The sequence below is a fragment of the Carassius carassius genome, chromosome 35, assembly GCF_963082965.1.
Source record: "Carassius carassius chromosome 35, fCarCar2.1, whole genome shotgun sequence".
NCBI lineage: Eukaryota > Metazoa > Chordata > Actinopteri > Cypriniformes > Cyprinidae > Carassius > Carassius carassius.
This window is the reverse complement of record NC_081789.1, coordinates 19,889,433-19,910,794: the sequence shown is the minus strand read 5'-3', so window position 1 is coordinate 19,910,794 and position 21,362 is coordinate 19,889,433. Positions and strand designations below refer to the sequence as shown.

At 40.2% G+C, this 21,362-nt stretch overlaps 1 protein-coding gene across 5 annotated transcripts; it reads right to left on the bottom strand.

The window, feature by feature from the left end:
- Window positions 1-5,591: 5,591 nt before the first annotated feature.
- On the bottom strand, window positions 5,592-20,689 carry LOC132116177 (activated CDC42 kinase 1-like). 5 transcript variants are annotated; one of them, XM_059524841.1, is made up of 16 exons: window positions 20,569-20,689; window positions 17,148-17,325; window positions 15,509-15,579; window positions 14,872-15,099; window positions 14,627-14,779; window positions 13,573-13,850; window positions 13,370-13,496; window positions 13,140-13,286; window positions 12,911-13,005; window positions 10,642-10,836; window positions 9,517-9,608; window positions 9,348-9,392; window positions 7,906-9,272; window positions 7,731-7,826; window positions 7,514-7,641; window positions 5,592-7,243 (listed from the first exon to the last, which is right to left on the bottom strand). In XM_059524841.1, exons 2-16 carry the CDS (start codon window positions 17,308-17,310, stop codon window positions 7,237-7,239), a joined length of 3,192 nt encoding a protein of 1,063 aa, XP_059380824.1. In that variant the 5' UTR covers window positions 17,311-17,325; window positions 20,569-20,689; the 3' UTR covers window positions 5,592-7,236. The 5 variants fall into 5 exon arrangements, with proteins under 5 accessions (XP_059380824.1, XP_059380820.1, XP_059380821.1 ...); XM_059524837.1 differs by lacking the exon at window positions 20,569-20,689 and adding an exon at window positions 17,504-17,731; XM_059524838.1 differs by lacking the exon at window positions 20,569-20,689 and adding an exon at window positions 17,504-17,730 and having other exon boundaries at window positions 14,872-15,078.
- Between the last annotated feature and the right edge of the window lie 673 nt (window positions 20,690-21,362).

The following is a 21,362-nucleotide window of genomic DNA, read 5'->3' as shown; positions in this document are numbered from 1 at the left end:
TGTGTGCGAGAACGACATCTCGATGTCGAGCCGCCATCTGCTCTGATTGAGCTAGGATCAACCAATCGTCGATATAATTTAAAATGCGGATGCCCTGCATACGGAGGGATACCAGAGCCGCATCCATACATTTTGTGAACGTGCGGGGTGAGAGTGCGAGGCCAAAGGGAAGTACTCGATATTGATAAGCTTTGCCCCCGAAAGCGAACCTCAGAAACTTCCTGTGTTGTGGAAGGATGGATATGTGGAAGTATGCGTCTTTGAGATCTATTGTGACAAACCAGTCCTCGGATCTGATTTGAGCTACAACCTGGTTGACAGTGAGCATCTTGAACTTCAGTGACATAACTGAGCGGTTCAGGAGACGCAAGTCTAGGATCGGACGCAACCCCCCATCCTTCTTTGGAACTATGAAATACCGGCTGTAAAATCCGGATTCCCTGTCTAGAGGAGGGACCACCTCGATGGCCTCCTTCCTTAATAGGGTATTCACTTCTTGTTCCATAGCCAGAGCCTGCTGGGGGCCGACCACAGTCGGTGTAACCCCGTTGAACTTCGGTGGTGGATGACCGAACTGAATGCAATAGCCTCTTTCTATTGTACGCAGGACCCATTGAGATACATTTGGCAGTAGCTTCCACGCTGCTAAATAATCTACTAAGGGAATCAGTCTCTCGAGACTGACCTCTGGTGTAAGAGGCCCCCGAAGGGGCGGCGAGCATCCCAGCTCCGCTACGCTCACGGGCGGAAGTAACTGGGAGTGGCGCTCGCTGGAGGCCGCTGCGCCCTGAAACTCTGGCAGGGTTGGCCGACCGACCTCCTGAGGGTACTGAGGTGAGACGGGCACCGTGTAATGAGGTGAACCGCGCTCTACCCCAGCAGGGGCTACCCTCTGGATCCTGGCGTCAGGATCTTTTCGTCGAGGACTTCCGGGCTTCGATGACAGATCTTAAATCGGCTTTCGCCCTAGAAGCCCCCGACTCAGAGCGTTGTTGCCCTCGGTCCCGACGTGGGGGAGCACGAGTGGCGACGCTCTGCTTCTGCGCTTCCCGGTGTGAGGAGCCGGTATGTGGCGTGGTCATCTCCCGCCCAGATGCACCACGAGAGCGACGAGGGAGGAAACTCTGGAACGCCGCCGCCTGCTTGTGCGCCTCCTGGAACCTGTCGACGACAGTATTAACTGTGTCGCCGAACAGGCCCGAGGCTTGAAGCGGGGCGTCCAGGAGGCAGACCCTGTCTCGTTCTTTAATTTCTGACAGGGTCAGCCACAAATGCCTCTCCGCGGCCACTAAAGCTGCCATAGACCGCCCAATTGTGCGAGCGGTCTCCTTAGTGGCGCGGAGGGAGAGATCAGCGGTCTTTCTGAGTTCTTCAATCTCTTCAGACTTAATCCCCTCCCCCTCATCGACATCTCTCAGCAGGTCAGCCTGATAAGCTTGCAGGACTGCCATAGTATGAAGGCACGCCCCAGCCTGACCTGCTGCCACATAACCTTTGCCCACTAGCGATGATGTAACTCGAAGCGGCTTAGTGGGCAATGTCGGAGCCTTTAGAGACGAGGCCGAACCGGGTGACAGATAGCCCGCAAGCGTCTGTTCAACCCGTGGCATCGCTCTATAACCACGCTCTCCCAGCCCCATCACGTTGCCATAATATAGTGAATCAGGGCCAAAGAGGCGGGTCGAATACGGGTGTTTCCACGATCTCGATAACTCATCATGGAGATCGGGAAAATATGGAAGGCTCCGACGTGGAGGTGGTTGCTTCGGCCGCAGAAAGCGTTCGTCTAATCTGCTTCTCTGCGGCTCAGTCTGTTTTTCAGCAGGCCAGTCGATTTTTAATTTATCTACTGCCCGCGTGACCACCTCCAAAAGCTCCTCATACTGGGGCGACAGGGGTGGCGAATCCCCAGCAACAGTCTCCACACCGACCTCCTCGGAGGACGAGAGGTGAAGAGCTGATCCCTCACCCTGGGGGGAAGAAACCGACGAGCGTGCTTCCGAACCCAGGGTTTGGGCGCCGGATCTGGCAGATGAGGAAGGAGATAAGGACTGGCCCGTCTCCATTCCTTCTGACAGATCCACCTGCGAACCCCACGAGTGCAGCAGCCGCTCTGCCTCGGCAGAAGCGGGGCCAGCACCGCGAGGAACGCTGGTGAAGGCTCCCTCCTCGAAGAGAGCCCTCCGGGATCGAAGCGTCCGCATTGGCAAACGTTCGCAATGCGGGCAGTCGGCCCCCTCGAGAGCCGACTCAGCGTGCTTCGATCCCAGGCAAGCCACGCACAGCCTGTGTGTATCCCCACTCGTAATGTAGCGAGTGCAGGGAGGAACACACAGTCTGTAACGCGGCTTGGAATCGCCCTTCAAATGTTTGGTCTTTAGCTTCTGCTTAGGCATATTGAGCTGTTTTAGCGATCTTTTTAAGCTAAGGGACAGACAACAATAAATAGGACCAACAGGACAGACTTTTGCACATGCACACACAGAGCGCTTGCTGACAGATTCGAAGCTGAAGCCAGCTGCACGGCACGTGCTTTTATAGCTTCCTGGTCGCTACGTCACCCCGCCCGTGACGTCACACCTTTCCGATGGACTGATTGCACACGATATTCAGAGTCGGTCTCGTCAGGGACGTTCCCCAAAAGCGTTTCGACGCAGCTCGAGTTCCTGAAAAGGAACTTAAATTATTTGTCATGCAAACGTAAATAAAAACGTCCTGAAAAACTTAATAGTTTCAACCCATGCCAATTAGAACCAATAGAAAAAAAAATGTTGTGAGTACTTGGAATTCGTAATACTATTGAATATTTTGGCAAATTAGCAGTTAATGTGGATGAATTAGCACAATCACATTTATGTTTTCACACAATTTATCCACTGACGATTAGGTTTAGGGGTGGGGGTGGGGTTAGGGGAGGAGCTTCCTGCTTTTTCTTACAAAAAAAGCAAACTCAGCAGGCACACATCGGGTGACCTTTTATGTCAATGTTAATTTGATTTCAATAGCGATGTCAGATGATGTTGATATTTGTTGTTTTTAGGTTGTGTAACCAAAATTCAACATTAAAAATTAACTGTCTGTCCCACGTCATGTCCAACGTCAACCCAACATAGATGTCCTGTTGGGAATCAACCAATCAAATCATGCAAATTCATATAAAACCGTCACCTCATTAAATTAGACATTTAGCAGAGAATGATAAGATCACCAAACTATGAAGTCAGGAGTGTATTCGCATTCAAAAGTACATATGCTTTTACAAAATTGCTCACCTCAACCAAACACACATTCACACCAACACCTCCAGGACTGCAAAGTCAGCGGCACCATTGAATTAAGAAACTCTGGTGAATTACAGTACTAGCACCTGCAAAACTGTTACAAGTCACAAGGCTAGCTGAGCCTCGTTATCACTCTCACATACTCTCTTCTCACAAACACTTCTTGGTAATTTTTCTTGGCCTTATCATGATATGCAAACGTATATATCAAAAAAAAAAAATGCTTTATGCTTATGGAAAGCATAAAGAGATTAAAGTTATATTAAGATTCTTTTTGGTTTGCAAAGAGTACATAATAAAAGTATACTAGTTTAACCAGTCCAGTTTGAATCAAACTTGTACTCACAGCTGTATCATCTAAATATGGATTAAATTAATCAATCAGCCTCCAAAACAGCAGTCTTGGGTGTTAAGGCCCTTCGAATCAATTACTGATTAAGCTGAGAGCCTGCCCACCTTAGTATTGATTTAGCAGACCAACAAATAAGTGTAATTTAATTATTTAGGGCCTGCAGTGAAATAATCCATAAATTACATCACTAAACATGACTTTAGGTTAACAATTGTTATAGGTTTAACTGATGTAGGAACATGTCTTACCATCTTAAAAATAATAACAATAATAATAATAGATAATTTCTATATAGTCGAAAATGTATAATTTATAATAACCACACTTTACATTTTAATTTGAACTACATATATAAAACAGTTTATTTTAAAAGGAGAACATATAGATTTGAATTAGTTTACATAGGCTTTTGGGAAAACAAATCTGTACAAGACAAATTTGTAGACTTTTGGGAAAATAAATCTGTAGAAAACAAATAAATATCTTACAACGCGAAACTTGGAAGTCATAAATTACTGAGTGTCAAATGATTTATTGGCTACTTTACTTCCCTAACCACACCAGTTTAAACACAAGGGAGACATTTCCACTGAGTACAATAAAATTAACAACCTAATATTAACTCTGACAATGGTAGGCTATAGAAAGGTTAAAGCTGCATTACTAACGTTACTGTCCTAAAGTCATAAAGTTCTGGTGGGTCAAATGGGTCGTTGTTGTTGGGATTTATTTTGTTATAATAACTGGCTAAATTACATTATCCCACTTATTAAACAGCTTCCTGATTAAAAAAAAAATGCACATGATAAACTATTTGACTTTAGTTTTCTAACTGTAGAGCAATCCAAAGCTTTAGAAAAATAAGCCCGATACTTACCTAACACAAAATGAACTCTGCAGAAAACATTAATTTGTGTTAAAATCTAAAATCAGTTACTTCTCTGTTTAAAAATTTCTCACATTCAGCTTGTTGTACCTCTTACCTGTTCACTGTTAGTCGGAAAATTAAAAATCAGTTTTAATTTTTTTGCTTAAACTATACTGGAGACTAGCAAAGATGAGACCGCGGAGTGATACATAACACAGGAATAATCGGTTTCCGGTCAGTTATCCATAGTTGCCGGTGTTGTGCCCAATTTCCCGAATTGTTGTGCCCGAATTATTACCCCCTAGTATTGGTAGCTTTAGGAGTGGGTGTGTGGAAGGGGTTAGGTCTAGGGGTGGGGTTAGTATTAGGCAAGTAGCGATTTGAACAAGGGGGGGGTAATAATTCGGAAGGGGGTCGAAATTGGGCACAACACCTGAATTATTGAGGATTATTCTGAATTAATCCACCCGCTCCAGAGGGCCCTGTTGCAAGATGAAAATATTTTACAATAATTTAAATATGCACACCATGGAGTTGTGGTTTTCTGTTAAACATTTTAACATATTAAACATATATAAAATAAATATCTATCTATTAAAACTATATTTGGTAAATCATATTTATTACATTAAAAAGGCTTGACATATTTATTTATGCCATAAAAAATTATTTTCCCCAATGTGTACCCGAAATGGGCTTCCACAGACAATTGAAATAGCTGCTATTAGTGTAATCGAAAACGAATTAATTAGAGTCTGGAAATATTAAATATGATATGAGTAACTTTCAATGCATAGCAATCTTTCATTCTTTGGCATTACACTGACATCTAATGGTGGATTTGAGAAATAATGGTGATATCATTTTGATGCCTTAAACTAACATAAAGGCTCAGTGGCAGGTGGGCCTAATGGTGCACCAACACTTCCAGGCTCAGTGGGCCATACATCCACGTTAATTGAGTCCTGTTTGATTTAATTAGGATCTTATCAAATGTTCCATTCATGTAACATTTGATGTTAAATAGCAGCCATAATTGTTTAAAATCAAGTGAAAGAAATGTGAAATAATGAAACCCCAAACACAACAGTTTTAAATATTTACTTCATACAAAAATACAGATAGATAATTATACAACAAACATGTATAAAGCTTTTACAGTAAGCCCAACATTCTGCCATTCACTTCAGAAAATGTGGGATGCAACCTACATGAGGTGAGCACTGACACAGGCTATATTCCAAAAACTGAATTGCAACAGCAATTGCATAGACACGAACACAAAACCAGTGCAGGTAAAATATAACAATACTGAGCATCTGGACAAGAGGCAGATGAAAATTACAGAGCACAGAGCAGAAGCCTCAATTTGCTTAGCCAGACGTCTGTGTGTGATTGATTTAAAGTGTTTGACATACGGTTGACATGTTCTGACAGAAGAAAAATGCACAAAAAGAAATGTTATTCAGTTCCATTCATGTAACAGATAAGGTTATTTCATTAACACAAACTTCCCATCTTCACACAGAGACTAAGTGAAGTTTCTGTGATTTATGAACCTGAGCAAAATCGCAAAATGCGTAATGGAGTTCAAAATTACTTAAAAGTAAGCTAAATCAACAACTGAGGACAAATGACATTTTGTCTTAAGTGTTCTTGTTATCAAAAAGAAAATTAAGACCAACAACTAACAAAGAAATTAATAATATATTACAGTAGGTGCATTTATAGGTGTATTGTCTGCAGTCATCATGTCACATGAAAATGGGTTTATTCTAACATATATCTGGCTACACAAAACTTTGACATATCTTGTCCTCACTCCAACTTATTTTGGCCAGGAACCAGCCACTTAGAAGGGAAGAGATCGTTCGGAGACCATCTAAAATTACCAACTGTGGGGGATCTGTGGCTGTGCCATCTAAGGCTCTCTGACTAATTATAACACCATTGAACAGAATAAAATGAATGAACTAGTAAAGGCTTAAATAAGCAACAACAAGGCCTGTGATCTGCATGCAACATCATGAATGAGAGTTAACAGATGTATGAGCATTATGAATAAACAGGGGCAGAAAGGTGCGGTCACATTAGCAAAGTTCCTGTGAAATTCACGTAGAAGTTACTTTGACACCAAGCAGCTTTCTAAGGTGTTTTCTTATGGAAAATTCCTGGTCATGTGGATTGCTTTTGAAATGACAGATTTAGCCCATGAAAATCTATCGAACAACTGTAAATGTGACCACACCTTAATGGTCAATACATCCATTCAAAAGGTTATTGTGTCTCTATAGTATACCCTGCAATGTCTTTACATAAAATCAATGACATAGTGACTATTACAACTCAATAATATTTATTAGCCGTGCTCACAAGATTCACATTGTCTCCAATTTTCAGATTATCACCTATGCCCCTGAATAAAATATTCTGAATAAATAAACCACAAACATTTTACAGGCTGAAAGTCACATATGATGCAGTGAAAAGCAAACTTTTTAGCAAATATATAAAACACAATCTAATGTACATGGTTCAAATGTTCACATTGCACTGTTGTACTTCAAGTAAGTGAATTTTGCATTTGTCTTGCATTGATTATAAGCAGTAAAGCAATGAATATTCAAATGACCTGCAAATATCTACTGGTCCAGAGTCAATGAGCTGTAGATGAAACTCAATTCTCATTAGCTGCAGTGGAATTGAGATCAGCTCTGTTCTTCTACTTCCTGCCATTATAATCTGATGCAAATAAGAGAGATATCAGTGAGAAGATGATTGTATTCTTTCTACTTTCTTTTTTCTGCATAACACAAAAGAAGACATTTGATTTTTTACATGCATGACACTGGAATCTATTGATTTTCATTGTGTGAACGAAAAAAAAAAAATGAAATATTTTTCAAATGTTCTTTGTTATGTTTCACAGAACTCAAACAGTTTTGGAATGATATAAGGGTAAGAAAATGGTGACACTTTTAATTTTTGATCCATTTAATCATCATTTACTACCTATGTCTAGATGGACCGTAGGAGTCCAGCATTTGGGTGCTGGCTTGCTCCAGATTCCAGCTACATCTCTCCAGAGCTTCCATGCATTCAGGCCGTGCCTTTAAACCCAGTCGAAACAACTGCTCCACCTACATCAGAAATCAGTATACATGTAAATGCTCTTTTATTATCTATGAGTACTTCCCTATTTTCAGTCTGAAAAGAAGCAACCAGATACCTTCAGATATTTCACGGCCTCCTGAGCATTCCAGCCGTGTGCTTGAAGGGCCGTTTGACACTCCTCTACAGTCACTCCATGTACTGCCTCCTGCACCTACAGAAACACTCAGTCGGTCATCTCAGAATACCATGACATCGAGTAGCCAATGGTGAAAGCATACTGAATTGCTTACTTGTTGGAGCATTACACGGTTGTAGGCACCTACTTGGGTGCTGCCTGGCCAGGCAAAACTGCTGGATGTCCCACTGGTGTGGCTTGGGGAGGCATTGGGATTGTTAACTCGCTGTTGAACCATGGGTCTCACAGTGGCCAAATTTGTAGTTTTTTTCTCCTCGTTTCCTTCAGAGTCCTTTAAGAACCTGTCGTACTTGTCCAGGTAGGCCGGTTTCTCAGGTAGCAAGTAGTAATGAGTGCTGCTGGCCTTCTCACCACCGTACACAATAGGAACGATGCAAGGACTCTTGGCTGGAGTCTGGGCCACTTGAGTAGAGCCGTACTGAGAACTTGTAGTGGTGGCCGTGGATGTAGAAGACATGGTGGAGGAACTAGATGGTGCAGAAGAATAAGAAGACGGGGACAGGCAGGAACCCAGAGATCCAACACAACAGAGGCTGGACCTTTGCTGAGGGGAGCCGCTTTGCGGCGCCATAGGGCTTGGTGCCCGAGAGTTGGGTTGAGATAGAGCGTGATCCCTTGGGGGTATCTGAGGTGGACATCGGCTCCCGTCTTCATTGTCTCCAAGAGAAACTGACAATCTGCTGCCGTATATTCCTGCCCGCTTAGAGGGTCGCATGGGCGGGATGGGGATTCTTGGAGGGATTTGAGGCTTGTCCTCATAGGAGGAGGGCAGGATGATCTGGCGGTGCGGGGCGAGAGCTGAAGGAGTCGGGAGGGGTGAAGAAGGGAGGGAACGTCCGGTTGGAGGGACCCGAAGCTTTACCATCACTTCCCTTTGAAGCTCCTTGAATATGTCTGCTGATTGTGAAAAGGAATGTATTTCCTCAGCACGCTTGGTTGGTAGAAAGAGATTGTCCTCAACGTTGCGTTTACCATTGATATTAACGCCATCTTCTGATTGTGTCTGTTCAGACACTACGTCTTCCTTTGACACAGATGCATTTATGGAGCTTACTTCCATGTCTTCTTGCTCTGCACACTCAACAGCCACCTCGTCGTATGCCGGAAGAGGAGGCAGGGGCCACGTGTCCCAATCCACCACTGGAGTAGGGTGCATGGGGTTTGGCAGGGCTCGAATGGGGCTCTGCGGCGGTGCCATATCTAAGATTGAAGCAGCATAGGATGCAGGTGGCTTCGCTGTGCTAGGCTTGGGTGTCTCGGTAATGGGGGAAGGTGATGTAGAGCTGAAACTGTCATCTCCAAAGTCAATAAGCGAGACTTCGCTAAGGCGGTCGTTTGGACTAGTGCTTTCCCAAGGGCGGAGGCGCAAACTCAGATATGTGGGAGTCTTAAGAGAGAGCTTCTTCACGCCTGTCACTATCAGATCATCATCATCATCCAGCACAGAGCTGTAAAATGGTTCTGGGAACAAGCCATCAGGCAAAACTTTAGGAAATTTGCTTTTGTAATGCAGTGAAGAAGATAAATGATTCTTACTCTTAAGTGCAATGGCTGGTTTAGGAGGTCTAGGAGGAGGTTGTTCTGACACAACAGTTGAAGCAGAAAAGATCAGATGGAAAAAAAGATAAGCAGAGCAAAAGAGAGAAGTCGTGAATCTGAAGATGAACAGAACAGCCCAGCTCAACAATATCAAGTGATTGCTTACTTTTAGTCCGGTTTGGAAGTTTAGTGGGCTTGGCAGCAATTGAATCCATCCCAAGAACATCTGGTGGGTCCATGGGATTACCAAGGTACAGACTGAACACAAGGCACACTGGATAAATAACAAAATCCACCTCTATATATAAGTTTCCAAGTGGTTCCCAACAAAGGGGCCTGGGCCCACTAGGGGGACCCCTAATCTAAATTAAAAATCTAAAAAACACAGAAAATAAAAAAGTAAACTGAAAATGATTTCTTATATAATATAATATAATATAATATAATATAATATAATATAATATAATATAATATAATATAATATAATATAATATAATATAATATAATATAATATAATATAATATAATATAATATAATATAATATAATTTCCCCCTCAATAACTGTTGTTTTTTTATTTAATATCATTTAGTCCTTGAAACAATTTAAATCACAAAACATGGTTTATTAATCTATCAAAGCTTCCAATTACTGCGAATCCAAAAAGGTTAAAAACAGCAGAAATTACAGTAGAAATACAGACAATTCGGTTGTTAAGTGATGACGTAAGAAGCGCTGTTTCCGGGTCCAAGCCTCAACTCGCTTCACTTGAGAATACTACCTCAGCAGTCGTTTATGAGCACTGTTTATTTATGATAATCATTTAAGCTAAACGTTTTCAAACTTACGGTATATACAGTAACACTACTACAGTCTCCGTGCTCACAGCGTCCCAAACACCAATAATTTGTATATATATTTTTTTATATTTATATTTTCATTGTCTGGCTATCTGGTACTTCAGTATGGAGTTAAAGGTTAGGATTATAACTTTCTCAGTAGTATTATATCACATTGTGAGTTTACATTAGCACCCTTTGTTGTGTTCTCGTGGTAACTGATAGAGAGTTTGGACACGGAAGGGGTGCTACGTGACGTCAGTTTTAACAAGAGAATAGCTCGTATCGAGAAGTAATGTTGTGCTAACAGGGGACTTTGAGGCAAAAGGGTTGAGAATTGCTAGTTTAGACTAATACAAACTGAACACAAGTAAAGCAGTCTGTTCCTTGAGAGATCAATATTCCATAGAGTCTGTTAACAAAAGATCACTCATAAATGGTCATTGTATCTTACTCATCAATCTTGTCAGGGGCACCCCAGCTACGATGTGGGTCTGTGTCTCCATGGCCTGTGTGGATGAAACTGTGCTTGAGAGGTCGGCTGATGTCGTGAGCAGACAGACCGGCCACAGAGGTCACCACGTTCCTAGGGAACTGCCCTACCTTCAGGGTCTGTCTGTTCTGACCCCTCCACCAGTAGTTCTCTGCTCTGCAGCATAAAAATAGATTTAAAACCTTGTAAAGGTGGCTGATCAGCATAAATGGTGCAGGACACCTACACAATGAAGTGTATTACTTTAAGGAGTTATGGGTTCTTTAACATCATCACAAATAGCTTACAACCCGAATTCCGGAAAAGTTGGGACGTTTTTAAAATTTTAATAAAATGAAAACTAAAGGAATTTCAAATCACATGAGCCAATATTTTATTCACAATAGAACATAGATAACGTAGCAAATGTTTAAACTGAGAAATTTTACACTTTTATCCACTTAATTAGCTCATTTAAAATTTAATGCCTGCTACAGGTCTCAAAAAAGTTGGCACGGGGGCAACAAATGGCTAAAAAAGCAAGCAGTTTTGAAAAGATTCAGCTGGGAGAACATCTAGTTAATTGATATCAGGTCTGTAACATGATTAGCTATAAAAGCTTTGTCTTAGAGAAGCAGAGTCTCTCAAAAGTAAAGATGGGCAGAGGCTCTCCAATCTGTGAAAGACTGCGTAAAAAAATTGTGGAAAACTTTAAAAACAATGTTCCTCAACGTCAAATTGCAAAGGCTTTGCAAATCTCATCATCTACAGTGCATAACATCATCAAAAGATTCAGAGAAACTGGAGAAATCTCTGTGCGTAAGGGACAAGGCCGGAGACCTTTATTGGATGCCCGTGGTCTTCGGGCTCTCAGACGACACTGCATCACTCATCGGCATGATTGTGTCAATGACATTACTAAATGGGCCCAGGAATACTTTCAGAAACCACTGTCGGTAAACACAATCCACCGTGCCATCAGCAGATGCCAACTAAAGCTCTATCATGCAAAAAGGAAGCCATATGTGAACATGGTCCAGAAGCGCCGTCGTGTCCTGTGGGCCAAGGCTCATTTAAAATTGACTATTTCAAAGTGGAATAGTGTTTTATTGTCAGACGAGTCCAAATTTGACATTCTTGTTGGAAATCACGGACGGCGTGTCCTCCGGGCTAAAGAGGAGGGAGACCTTCCAGCATGTTATCAGCGTTCAGTTCAAAAGCCAGCATCTCTGATGGTATGGGGGTGCATAAGTGCATACGGTATGGGCAGCTTGCATGTTTTGGAAGGCTCTGTGAATGCTGAAAGGTATATAAAGGTTTTAGAGCAACATATGCTTCCCTCCAAACAACGTCTATTTCAGGGAAGGCCTTGTTTATTTCAGCAGGACAATGCAAAACCACATACTGCAGCTATAACAACAGCATGGCTTCGTCGTAGAAGAGTCCGGGTGCTAACCTGGCCTGCCTGCAGTCCAGATCTTTCACCTATAGAGAACATTTGGCGCATCATTAAACGAAAAATACGTCAAAGACGACCACGAACTCTTCAGCAGCTGGAAATCTATATAAGGCAAGATTGGGACCAAATTCCAACAGCAAAACTCCAGCAACTCATAGCCTCAATGCCCAGACGTCTTCAAACTGTTTTGAAAAGAAAAGGAGATGCTACACCATGGTAAACATGCCCCATCCCAACTATTTTGACACCTGTAGCAGAAATCAAAATTGAAATGAGCTCATTTTGTGCATAAAATTGTAAACTTTCTCAGTTTAAACATTTGCTATGTTATCTATGTTCTATTGTGAATAAAATATTGGCTCATGTGATTTGAAAGTCTTTTAGTTTTCATTTTATTAAAATTTAAAAAACGTCCCAACTTTTCCGGAATTCGGGTTGTAATTTATAAAGCTAGCCAAATAATTAAATGTATTTAAATTACCATTTTTTATATTAGCATTGTACAAGCATAAATATAAATATATAAAATATTTAAGTTTTTGTGTTAACAACTAGAGCAGTCAATAGATTCATTTAATCATCATGTATGTTTTGATCAAATTCTGTAAATATTTTTAAGTTAATATGAGTTACTAAATATAAATTGTATCTTAATTTTAACTTACGCTAACAAGCTTATGTCAACATCCTTATTCTATTTTTATTTTCAAGATTATTTTTTCTTTCCTGAACTGACTTTGCTCTGGCTGAGCAAAAAAACTAATTGACAAAACCACCAAAATATGACCTCACCTTCCTTCAATTATGGTGATGATGTCATTAACTTGAATTTTAAGCTTGTCTGGCTCATCAAAGTCCTGCAGTGCCCTCATGTCTGTGGGCATTGTCTAAAAGCAAATTAGAAAGACTTAATTAATTAAAACAACAAATAATTATTTTGACATTCTTGTATACATACAAGACCTTGACAAAAGGATGTTCTATCCTGTATCGCCATCTGCTTTTACTATCCACACTTTACCTCCACAAGGAAGTCCCTGAGGGACACAAATGTCGGTCTGTCCTCGGGTTTGGGCGACCAGCCCTGCAGCATGACGTTATAAATGTCCTGCGGACAGTCTTCTGGTTTGATAAGCCTCTCTCCCTCCCTATCGATCTTATGGAGAATCTATACAGAAGGACACGCATACAAATGTCACACAAACTTTACTTACAGAAAAACAGATGTGAGGCTCAGGTATGAGAGTATACCTGGCTACCATTGAGTCCAACCCAAGGTTCCTGTCCATGAGTGAACATTTCCCACAATGTTACTCCAAACATCCAAGTGTCACTGGCATGGGAAAAAGTTCGGGTCTTTAGGCTTTCTGGAGCACACCTGCAACGCACAGAGCATGTTGACATGGGCTAAGGGAATTAATAGTAAGTAGAAGGTGGTATATTATTCTTCTCACCAGGCAAAGGGGACTTTGTGGTGCTCCTGCATCACATAATGATCATCGTTCTTAGGCAAGGCCCTCATAAGGCCGAAGTCACCAATTTTGATGAGGTCATTGGAGGCTAAAAGGATGTTGCGTGCAGCCAGGTCTCTGTGAATGAATCGTCGGGACTCCAGGTACGCCATGCCACAGGCAATCTGAACGGCGTAATGGCACAGCACTGATATCAAAATATGACCCTGACGCTTCCTCAAGCGGTCTAACAAAGAACCCAATGGGGCAAGTTCTGTCACCTGAAACACAAAAATAACAGACAAAATGATTTAAAAGCATACAAATGGAACATCTTTTACACTAAAATGTTTCAGTCTGTTAATTTTTTGCTCACCAAGGCTGCATTTATTTAACCAAAAATACTGTAAAAACTGGAATATTTTTAAATATTATAACAATTTCAAAATAAGAGTTTTCTGTTTTAATAAACTTTAAAATGTAATTTATTTCTGTGTTGGTAAAGCTGAACTTTTAGCAGCCATTACTCCAGTCTTCAGTGTCCTATTATTCTTCAGAAATCATTCTAATATATGTATATATATATATATATATATGCATCTTAGTTTGTGCTAAAAGAGCCCCGACCAAGTATTGACTGCATAAATAAACATACGTACTTTAGAGAACTTGGGATTTTCTGTTTTGCTAATTTTGATTGATCTTAGGAAACATTCAAATATTTCGAGATACTGGATATTTAACTTTCATAAGCTATAAGCTCAATCATCAAAAAAAACAAAAAACACTTTTGAAATGTTTTACTTTACATGTAATGAAACCAGAATATATGGAAGTTTCACTTTTTGAAATAAGTTTAGAAAATAATAAATAAATAAATAAAATAATAAGCAGAAAACTTTTTCACAATATTCAGATTTTTTTAGATGCACCTGTATAAAAATGTAGTGACCTCAAACTTTTGACCAGTAGTGTGGTTGTATTTGAAACAAACTATTTTTTTTTTGCTGGTCCAAAATGCCATTTTTAGTACTTCAATTACTCTATCATTCCTCACCATCTTCATGGGGTGTGTGAGGACAACCCCATAGAGACGAATGAGATTTTCGTGGTCCAGGGAATGCATGGCGTTAACTTCCCTTATGAAATCATCTAGACCTTCATCCTGTTCCAACAGGTCTGTCTTCAGGCACTTCACAGCCACATTCAGCTACAGCACAGGAAAAAAAAAAATCATTCATTATATTTACTATCATTGCTATCTCATCATTACTAGTGTCACTTATTTTCCATTTTTCCTACCACTCTTCCAGTCGGGGCCTGCCATTCTCCACGTTTCACCACTCCGAAAGAGCCGTCTCCCAGTTTCTCGTAGAGGGTGATGTCTCTGTCATTGATGAGACAGGTGAGATTGGCTGGCTGGCCGTCTGGTTGGGTTGAGGATGGGGAGGAGCTGCGGAACACCACTGGGGTTTGGGAATCAGAGTCAGGCCGTTTCCCGGTGAACACCTGCTGGCCCAAGCACAGAGACTACAGCTGAGGGTGATTCCACCTGCCTCTGTCTTAAAGATGCAATAGCTCCTCAATCAGTAAAACATGTCATTCACATGCCTGGAAGACATCTGTGATTATTGACATGAGGCTCAGATGCTCAAACGACTTTGAAATCTTCCACAAATTACTAGCTGATGTAAAATGCAATTTCTTGATCTTAAAGTGTTGCCATGGCAACACATCAAATTTGAACACTCATCTGGGATGTTTTTGGCTCTTCACATGATTAAAATTTCATGAAATTCACACACAATGATTCACTTAGGCGTAGCCAAAATTTAATAAATGGATGTGGAGGGCAGGCTCTATTGCGCCCCCTTTTGACTGAAGCGAAGTCAGTTTTACGTACAATAAGACATTTTTAATTTCTGGATGCACACTTTACCTTGCTCTTCCATGACTTCCGTTTGCACACTGCCCTTCTCTTTTTCACAGCCTCCCACAGCCGTCTCTGACCTGCAGAGCCAGAGACAGAAGAAAAAATGCCAGGAGGTCTAAATATAATAGATATGTTCAGTATACAATATGATAAAACGTACTATAATATTCACCTAATCTTTTATATTATATAATATTATACAGTGCTGTCTAAATAAATAAATAAATCAAAATATAAGTCCAAATAAATAATAAACATATAAAGGTGCATCTCAATAAATTAGAATATCATGTAAAAGTTAATTTATTTCAGTAATTCAACTCAAATTGTGAAACTCGTGTATTAAGTAAATTCAGTACACACAGACTTTAGTAGTTTAAGTCTTTTGTTCTTTTAATTGTGATGATTTTAGCTCACATTTAACAAAACCCATCAATTCAACAGATCTCAACAAATTAGAATAATTCATAAGACCAATAAAAAAACCTTTTTAGTGATTTTTTGGCATTGTGGAAAGTATGTTCATTTACTGTACATGTACTCAATACTTAGGGTCTTCTTTAATTACTGCCTCAATTTGGCGTGGCATGGAGGTGATCAGTTTGTGGCACTGCTGAGGTGTGCGTGGCAGTGCGGGCAGGTGCCAAATCCTGCTGGGAAATGAAATCTGCATCTTCAGAAAAGCTGGTCAGCAGAAGGAGGCATGAAGTGCTCCAAAATGTATTGGTAAATGGGTGCAGTGACTTTGGTTTTAAAAAAAAAAACACAATGGAGCAACACCAGCAGATGACACTGCACCCCAAATCATCACAGACTGTGGAAACTTGGGCTATGAGCTTCTCCACCCTTCCTCCAGACTCTAGGACCTTGGTTTCCAAAGGAAACACAAAACTTGATCTCATCTGAAAAAAGAACTTTGGACCACTGGGCAACAGTCCAGTTCTTCTTCTCCTTAGCCCAGGTAAGACACCTCTGATGTTGTCTGTGGTGCAGGAGTGGCTTATCAAGAGGATTATGACAACTGTAGCCAAATTCCCTGACACGTCTGTATGCCTTGACCCCAGCTTCAGTCCATTCCTTGTGATGTTCACTCAAATTCTTGCACAGATTTTCTACTCAACTTTCTGTTAACATGCTTGGATACAGCACTCTGTGAACAGCCAGCTTCTTTGGGAATGAATGTTTGTGGCTTACCCTCCTGGTGAAGGGTGTCAATGATTGTCTTCTGGACAACTGTCAGATCAGCAGTCTTCCCCATGATTGTGTAGCCTAGTGAACCAAACTGAGAGACCATTTTGAAGGCTCAGGAAACCTTTGCAGGTGTTTTGAGTTGATTAGCTGATTGGCATGTCACCATATTCTAATTTGTTGAGATTTTTGTTAAATGTGAGCCAAAATCATCACAATTTAAATAACCAAAGACTTAAACTACTTCAGTCTGTGTGCACTGAATTTATTTAATACACAAGTTTCACTATTTGAGTTGGATTGAACTGAAACAAATGAACTTTTCCATGACATTCTAATTTATTGAGATGCACCTGTACAGAATTATTAATAATAAAATATAAAATAAATAAATAAATAAATTTTCCAACATTCAAAACTCCTCTCAAACACTCCAAACACATGCTACCCCACTCACCTGGGCGGCCCATGCCAATCTTTTCAAGGTCCTCATTTTTGACATAGTCAAAGTGTGAGAAACGTGTGACATTGAGCTCATCACGAATGCGTACGAAGTACTGCTGAAGCTGCACGTCGGTGAGCAGCTCCATGAGCCACTCGGTTCCCTCTTCAGACTGCATGTCTCCACCGTCCGACTGCACACACAAAACATAAGACATATTGTTTTAAGCATAAACATCTTATCTTCCACATTTCTGCTTCTCAAGCAAACCTATCTTATTTTAAGCTTTTTTGGACATATATATTGGAAAACCAGACAAGAATACAGTTCTTCTTTGCTTTGTTGTGAAAACAGTAGACCTAATCTTTTACCTGATCTTTTACATCATAGTGCCGCTGGTATTCAGAGACCGCCGCCATTTCTACATGTAAAGCAGTGCTTTCAGGCAGTGTGTTTATGAGTGAACCGTACTCCCTCGGGGTGTGCCCTGTTTTCACAGTAAACTGTCAAGCGTCTCCTCTAATCTGCGAGATCTATTTGTTTGATTCTTCTTCTTCTTCCCATCAGCAGCTACAAAAGCCCTCTCTTCTATAAGCTAAAGTCAAAAATAAAGTGAGTAATCTGATTCCTCGACCAAACAATAGTTGCAGTCTCATGTGAAATTGTGTCTTCTGTTGCAAAACCTCTGCCCAGCCTCCGGAGTATTAGTGTGAAAGATTATTCCCACCCTTTTAGATGAATGAATCAGTGCAGACTGTGCACAAAAAAAATCCAGTTAATTCTTGTCTTCCAAACATGTCAGCATCCATCCTCAGTCTCATCTCCTTAAGTCTCCAGTCTCAGTCAGAAGAATGAAAAGAATTTCACAGCTTGTTAACGGTAAGGTATTTCCATCCATTATTAGTGCTTTCTCTTGCTGAGTCACTGCAGCAGCAGTACGAGTGAGCAGACCTCAGACACAATCCTTAAATGCACTATTGCTGTATAAACCTGAATGTGCTCTAAGTGCTTACCGTCACACTGCTTAACATCACACCCCCAATAAAGAAAAAAAAACATGAAAGTGTTAAACTGAAATACTGTATATCAACATCAATGTCAACATTATCAGATTGACCTTTTGCTTTTATTTGTACCTATTAGCTAGACAGATAGATTTGACATAAATATACACAGACAATTACACAATTACCCTAACAATCAGAACCAATTCCATTCCAGAGAGCCGTATAATATAAAGAAAGGCTGTCAAAATGTCACTGATTATTTTGAAGAAATGTACATCAGGACATGATGACCCATTCACTGATGAATTATGCAGCCTCCCATGTGAGTAAGAGACAGCATGTCAAACTCCCAGAATTAAAACTGTCCACAGATGGACATAAACATATTAATTCACACTTTCTCACCAAACACCTAAACCGTCAGAAACCACCCGCTGTGATGTGTGTGATGCGGTACATCATAACTATGTCAATGACGCGGTAACCCTTGGCAGCTAGAGCATGACTAAGAGGAGCAGACAGAACACCACATGGCATCTCTTTCCCTTCTAGAGATGCCCTACACACATTTATGAGGACGTCCAATGTAGGACACAGTTGTAGGAGACAGGGTGGTTGGAAACGTACACCCTTTCAAACTCTGATACTGAAGAATAAGATATCTAACAGACTCACACTGGCCTCATTAAGACATGTAGCACATATATGAACAGAATCCTAAATATATTTCATAACCCATTTAAACAATTCAGTCTTTTATTCAGGACATTCTAAATTTAGAGAACAAAATACAGTCGTGTTTATTCACCTTAGTCTAGGAACTTAGTCTTGCTCTTGTGGTCTTCAGATATAGTCCAGTAAATACAAGCTGATGTCAGGGAGCGTCCTCCTGCGGTCCAGTTTTTGACAGGGCCATGACAGGCACATATGAGCCAAATTAAAGCTGCTTCTGACTAGTCAACATCAAGCTGCAAAACTGCGGAGATTAATTATCATAAAAGGAGGTGAGGTGTTATAACCTGGTTACAATGCATTTTACAAACATCTGACATCACTGCAGAGAGTCACACACGTGTATACAGGAGGATGATTGTGAATCATTTCAACATCATCTGGTGAATCATCACTGAAGCGCTCTCTTTTGCATCAAGTGACTACTTTCCTGCCTTGATAATACAAACAACAAATAGCAATAAAGGCCAGGCTGTTAAGGAGCATTTCATTGGTCGAGCTGACTGAACACACACCCATCACTGAATGAGTCAGTGTTTTCAATCTGAATTTGAGCAAAGTTGAACAATTTGAACTGGGACATCTCATTTGTTCATATCTATTGTGCTTCATTGTGATTTGTGATGTTTCTGTAGTCTGTAAATTAGTAGACATGCTATTTAATTATGATTGTTTTGTGATGAATATATTCAGGAAATTATTTAATGAGGCATTCATTCATAATGCAAGAAACACCACACTGGCGTAAACATAGCCTTCAAATCAAATTAGCATTTCAATTTGAAAAAATATTTCTTTGGAGAACTGATTAAGTTAGTCTTATTAAAATACTATTACTGTTTCTTTATATTTTGAATTTTCAGCATTTTAGTTAAAGTTTTAGTAATTTTGTTGTTTTTGTCATTTTACTAGTTATATTTTTATATGTCATTATAGTTTTTATTAATTTTTAAGTTTTGGTTTTAATTACTTTAGTAGCCTACACTAATTTAAACTGGACCAAATTGAAGAAATACAGCTTTGGCAACAAGTTGATATAAAATAAGTTGAAGATTTTCCAATATTTTATTTCAGTTAAGGTTTGTTTAAAGTACTGTTGTAAACACACCAGATTAGATATTAATACACCTCCAACCAGATAATTGGGGTAATGAGCTGCGGCTATAACTGTTAATTGTTTATTGTATGTAACAAAACAATTAATAAATTACATTATTTACTTAACAGCCGCGTTTTTGCCATATTGATGTGATACCACTAGCCTATTTCTTTTATTATAGCATCAAGAGAAATTAAGCTTAGAGCTTCCACAAAAGAAAAAAAAAATCAGAACCGATCTAAAAATATAATATCGTAATACAGAATCGTTTTTATTTTCCCATTAGCGTTTTTGAGTCCGCTCGGGGCATGCTGTCTAGGTAGGCAGCGCGCTAGGGTTTGAGACGCATCCACTGTGTTCTTAAATATTCAGATACAGAATCGGACATATATAACAAGCTAATTCAAACAAGCGTAAGTAACCTCTCTATATATAAACAACCAAATAGGCATCAAAGGCTGGTACTGATCAGAGGCTCTGTAGTGATGCAGTCATTAGGATGGCTAAAGCAGCGCAGAGGTGCAAAGATTCCCGGACATTCAGTACCGCGGTCCGAGCTCATTTTGATATATCAGATACAGTCAAATTAGTTACTTACATCTTAAACAGTCATTTTAGAGAAAGTGAATTAGCTGCTCGGCGATGGTAATCCTTCTTCCACCTCGGACAAATAATATGTTCCTGCAAAACCGTAGGCTGCAGTTTCAGGACCGCAGTGCTAGGACCCTATTCTTTTCTAACAGCGCCACCTACCGAATTGGATCACTTAAATTTACCGATTTTCAATTACGTTTCGTTGTTTTATAACATTAAAACGATGCAATGTTTACGTAGCCAACGAGAGAACTGCTAAGAAATAATAATTACCTCGTGGCCATGATTTAATTAGGCTAAACCTTGTTGACATGATGACTATAATAAGTAAATCTAGCCAGAATATTCATTAAACTTAAAAAGATGATAAAAGCATGTTGATGTGAGATGTGTCATACCTGTAGGCTGTAGCTTACTGAATTAGTGTGAAAACTTGTTTAATACTCATTGTTTTAGCATATTAGTTAAATAGCATTTAAATCATTTTTTGATAATTTAACTAGGCTTACTGCTTGGTTGCACCACAATATGTGTTATTAGCCTGTCGTTTTGGCAGTACAGTACTTTAATCTTGTTGATGTTTCAAAGGCTTAGTCAGCATGCATTCTGGACTGATGAGGCCAGAAACTTGCTTCAAGGAAATCTTCAGCAGTACAGAGTGCTATCTCTGAGGAAATCCACATTCAGGCCATCTGTCGATGACCGCACCGTAGAGGTAAAGAGACTGCTGGACTTCAGTGAAAAGAATTAAGGATCTGAGGAGCATCTAGTGGTACTTTAACAATGTTCACATGTATT

Coding starts and splice junctions, on each gene's coding strand:
- LOC132116177 (XM_059524837.1), bottom strand. CDS start 17,551: ATGGCGGCGGTCTCTGAATACCAGCGGCACTATGATGTAAAAGATCAG. Junction 15,100..15,508: donor GGAAGTCATGGAAGAGCAAG/GTAAAGTGTGCA, acceptor CCTCAGCTGTAG/TCTCTGTGCTTGGGCCAGCA. Junction 13,006..13,139: donor TCAGGGACTTCCTTGTGGAG/GTAAAGTGTGGA, acceptor ATTTGCTTTTAG/ACAATGCCCACAGACATGAG.